This window comes from Lygodium microphyllum, chromosome 4 (genome assembly GCF_053477565.2).
Source record: "Lygodium microphyllum isolate KBCC chromosome 4, Lygodium_microphyllum_v1.1.10, whole genome shotgun sequence".
NCBI classification, from domain to species: domain Eukaryota; kingdom Viridiplantae; phylum Streptophyta; class Polypodiopsida; order Schizaeales; family Lygodiaceae; genus Lygodium; species Lygodium microphyllum.
Window position 1 is genome coordinate 16358372 of NC_141138.1, and position 4296 is coordinate 16362667.

Sequence of the window (4296 nt, forward strand, 5' to 3'; positions counted from 1 at the left end):
GAGAAGGCACCGAGAAAGAGTCGTGATAGGGCATTTTGAGATTCGAAGAGTGAATGGGCAAACGGGTTATCCTTGAAGGAGTGTTAGGGTTTATCCCTAAAGGAAGTCCCCTTGTTGAAGGGTCCATTCGGGAGGTGCATGTTTCTCAATGGGATGTTCTATGGTTCCCTATGGGATGCTACGACTAGGATGGTTTGAACTCTCTGCACTCAGCAATCGATCCACATATGGCATGAGATAAATACTCGGTGATGAGGTAAGGTTGCACCCTAAGGGAGCTGCTCGCTTTGGCACCTAACTAATTGAAACAGTGATCACTGTCGGCAGTGTCACAATCACCGAGGATATTCACTGATGCGTAGGCAACGACAACGTACAAAAAGTACAAAGAAGGACCACGACACGGAGTCCCACAATGCTGTGAAATAATTTATAGGCTGATGAGAAGACGCAACGCAAGTATAAAGCAGACATCAACAACAATGCGCTTGGATCATGCGAAATCAGGATTCAGTACTATTCTTATAAGGACGAACGAGAAGCCAATCGCGGTACTGTTCGTATTAGTGTTGTCGTATAAGTTGGAAGTTCGCCAACAAATATGATGAGTGGGGGGCAGCTCAATCGGGCGCCAACGGATGAGGCTGCTGCTGCTGCTATGTACTCGACAGCTGATACGGTTAGGGATAATGGTGTATGTGGTCGAGACGATACTAGTGCTAAGTCCACGGCTAATTACACGGTTAGGGTTAATCATATTGTAGGTGATGGAGACGATAATGAGGGTAGGGCTGAGAGGCAGACTATTGTTAGGGTTAATGTTATGGATGATGGGGAAGATAATTACGTGGGTGAGGGTGCTACAACTACTACTTCTTCTTCTTATGCTTCTTGTAGTAGTACTACTACTGCTACTACTACAATTGATAATACTAATATTAGTAGTACTAGCAGCAGCAGCAGTACTTCTTGCTCGTCTAATCGGCCCTCCAGCTGGATGACGTCACGGCTGGCTATCATGGCGTCAAGGCTTTCCATGAGTATAAGCAGCTGGCCGACGATACCGCGGCAGTTGGCGCACCCCCTGAAAGTGGGGCTGGCGTTGTCCGTCGTGCCTCTCAGCATCCTTCAGTCCGACATTTTCAGAAAGCTCGGCAGCGTCGACGCCATCTGGGCCGTCATGACCATCATGCTTGTCTTCGAGCTAACCGCAGGTTAATCATTGATTAGCTTTAAATCACATAATCTCGCCCTTGCTTAATCTTCGCAGATTAAATCAATTGGCTGGCTTCAATTAACATAATCCAGCCCTGATCGCTTAATCTCCTTGATCATAATCACAATTCGGCGTAGCAACTTCCGCCTGGGTTAATCATCTGCATGTTCTGTTGATATTAATCCCAATTCCTTGCACTGCTAATGGACGGCATGCGAATTCCTTGTAGGGGCCACATTTTACAAAGGCCTCAACCGGGCTCTCGGAACCCTCCTCGCTGGCATACTCTCATTGAACGTCAAACTTCTGGCAGATTCAGCTGGACCTCGGGGAGAGCCTTATGTAATTTGCATATCCGTGTTCATAGTAGGTCAGTATCTTTAATGTTTAATGAATTTGGCATTCGATAAGAGGTGAATGTAGCATTTGAATGTCTTGTTCAAATGTGAAAAAAGAATTGTTGAGCCCTTGGCAAATACTTTTTGGCCATCCCTATTGAAACAAATTCACATAGACAAAGATAGGAAATAAACATAAAATAAACAACTACTCACACACACACACACACACACACACACACACGCTCTCTCTCTCTCTCTCTCTCTCTCCGCGATGTGTTTACAATGAAGACATTGCGAGTTCTTCTATCTTTCACAAACACCTATGAGCGCGCGCTCACACGCTCTCCTTTGTGGGTCTGAGGCCGCTGCCTCTCTGTGTGCAACACACGACTGAATCTGAGCCGCCTCACCCAACAGATTCGAGCGCTTCTGCGTTTTCGGAAGCCTACGCAGTCATCAGAAAAGCAACGTTCCCATGGAAAGGAAGTACAGGGCGAGAGAGTTGCAGCGCTTCATCGCTCCCAAGTATGTAGGGGTGGCTTTTAATTTGCCCCCCTCGTGCGGAACTTTTTGGGGCCTCATGGAAGAAGAAATTGACAGGCTTTCTCTTGAAGAAGGTTATCTTTTTAGCAAGGATGTTGAAAACGTTCTTTCCTTTCTAACCAACTTTTTCTCTGTTAGTCTTGTTGAAACCATTCGGGTCAACATGGAGTTCCTACAAAACTCTTACTTGGGCATGCAATACACATTGCGCCCTGGCAAAGCAGGGCTTGCTATTAATGTGCTGCGTGATGTACAAATGGAATGTGATGTACAGGGTTCTGTGTTAGAGGGGTTTCTTGGGCGTGTCGAATCTGTGATGACTGACAGTGATACTGATGAGAATGATGCTCCATGCGATGCTGGTGATGATGGATGGCACACCCAATGTCGTCGTCAAAGGAGATCAAGTGCCTCTGCACACAACAGTTTGGAAAGCACATCTAGGGGAGCAAGTAACAGAGCAGGAAGGGGAGTGGGAGCAGGCCGTGGAGCAGGTGGTGGTAGAGGCAGTGGAGAGGGAGGCAGCCCCCAGGTTCACTTTGAGAGTATGCAGAGGGAGACAGTTGTGGTTCTCATGTCTCCATTTTCAACGCCGCCTTATGGAGAGCTTGATAGACACCAGACCTTAAAGGCAAGGTCTTGGGAGTTTGTATCTCATGCTGCAGTGGGGGATCATTCAGCGAGGATATATAATCCCAACACATGCGAAACTGGATCAGTTTATTTATTTCATGGCACAAGAAATAGACACTTGGAAGGCTTTCAAAGGAGAGGCATTGCCCCCTTGTTTAACCGCAATGAGTTTAGCATGAGAGAGGCCTTTTATGTCTCGAATTCCATCAGGCAAACTTATGAGCACCCTTTACATTATCATCCATCCAGATGTGTCACTGGCACCATTGCTGTTTTTGTATTTGAGGTAGATGTTCGGGTACTTCATGGCATTGAGCCTCCTCCAGGAGAGCGTACTCCACTCACCAATTTGTGGTTTCCAGACAATGAGGAGAATTTGTCAGCATGGAGGAGGTTTTGTAAAAATAATTTTACACTGGTAGGTTTGGATCACTCTTTTGACATTGTCATAGGACCTGTGTGCCTACCTAGAGATGAAGGTGATTATGGCAAGATGGAGGTGAGGCTACCAGGAGATGCACCTTTCACACAGATTGCCTTTTGTTCGACGAGAGCGAGATCTTGGCTTGAAAGTTGCTTTAAGAAAATCTTTGTGGAGGCGAGAGGTGTGCCGACAACCTTAGCATGACACGTAGAGCTTATTTTTTAGATTCTTTGCAATGCCCACTTTTGTAAACCAATTTTTTGGTCTCCAATTTTGGAGTGTACTAACTGTGGTATGTAAACCAAATGCTATTTGCTGATAGATGAAAATATTTGTAATGGTGGTTTTGTGGTCAGCAGCTTATAACATAATAGTGTTGCAAAATTGCTAGTTTTGAGCCTTTAGCCCAATTGTTTGTTTATGTGAGCATTAGCGGTTTCTTTTATTGATGGCCACAGTATCTACTTCAAGCACTTTCATTTAGTATATATATGTTGAGGTAAATTGATAATTTGATTTGCTATTCTTGTTTGACAACACCAAGGCACAAGCAATGTCACCAGTAATTTCATTCAACTCCTCTTGCTTTTCATTAAATTCTTTACCTTTTTGTGCACTCTTTATATTTACTATTGTCAGGATTGATCTCGGCATTAGTCTTTGTTTGATTCACTCAATATTGAAAAAATGCATCAGAGTCTTCTGGATGTCAAGATTGTGGGAGAGAAGGAAGGAGTCTCACTTGTAGCTTTCTTGCTTGCATAATGGGGGAATACACACAAGGGTGGAGGTTGGAAACAGTTTTCCTCTTTTTAGTTGTGTAAGCCAAAAGAAGTCTCATACAAAGAAATAGAAGAACCCTATATATGGGTATCAAACCAAAGACAACTAACTGAGGTGGCATACTAACTGAGCCACGAACTAGAGTAGATAAGGATAGCTGTCATCTAGCTATTATTCATGGGCGGTGTACCAACCGCATCTACAACTGACAAGTCGGTGACATAAATGCACAACGGTCACCCTGGCATATCACGAGTGGAGCTCGATATCTCAACACTCCCCCTCGAGCTCAATCCCAATTCCTGCACACCAAGCAGGTCTCTGAACTTGCGCAGCTTCTCTGCGCCCAATACCTT

The 4296-nt window shown here is 44.9% G+C and overlaps 1 protein-coding gene across 1 annotated transcript; it reads left to right on the forward strand.

Annotated features, from left to right (window-relative positions):
* Window positions 1-483: 483 nt before the first annotated feature.
* Window positions 484-3530, forward strand: LOC148036829 (uncharacterized). Its single transcript, XM_087677190.1, has 2 exons — window positions 484-1214; window positions 1446-3530. Exon 2 carries the CDS (start codon window positions 2033-2035, stop codon window positions 3359-3361), a length of 1329 nt encoding a protein of 442 aa, XP_087533316.1. The 5' UTR covers window positions 484-1214; window positions 1446-2032; the 3' UTR covers window positions 3362-3530.
* Window positions 3531-4296: the final 766 nt, after the last annotated feature.

Bases quoted from the DNA above. Each gene is read 5' to 3' on its own strand.
- LOC148036829 (XM_087677190.1), top strand. From the start codon at position 2,033: ATGGAAAGGAAGTACAGGGCGAGAGAGTTGCAGCGCTTCATCGCTCCC.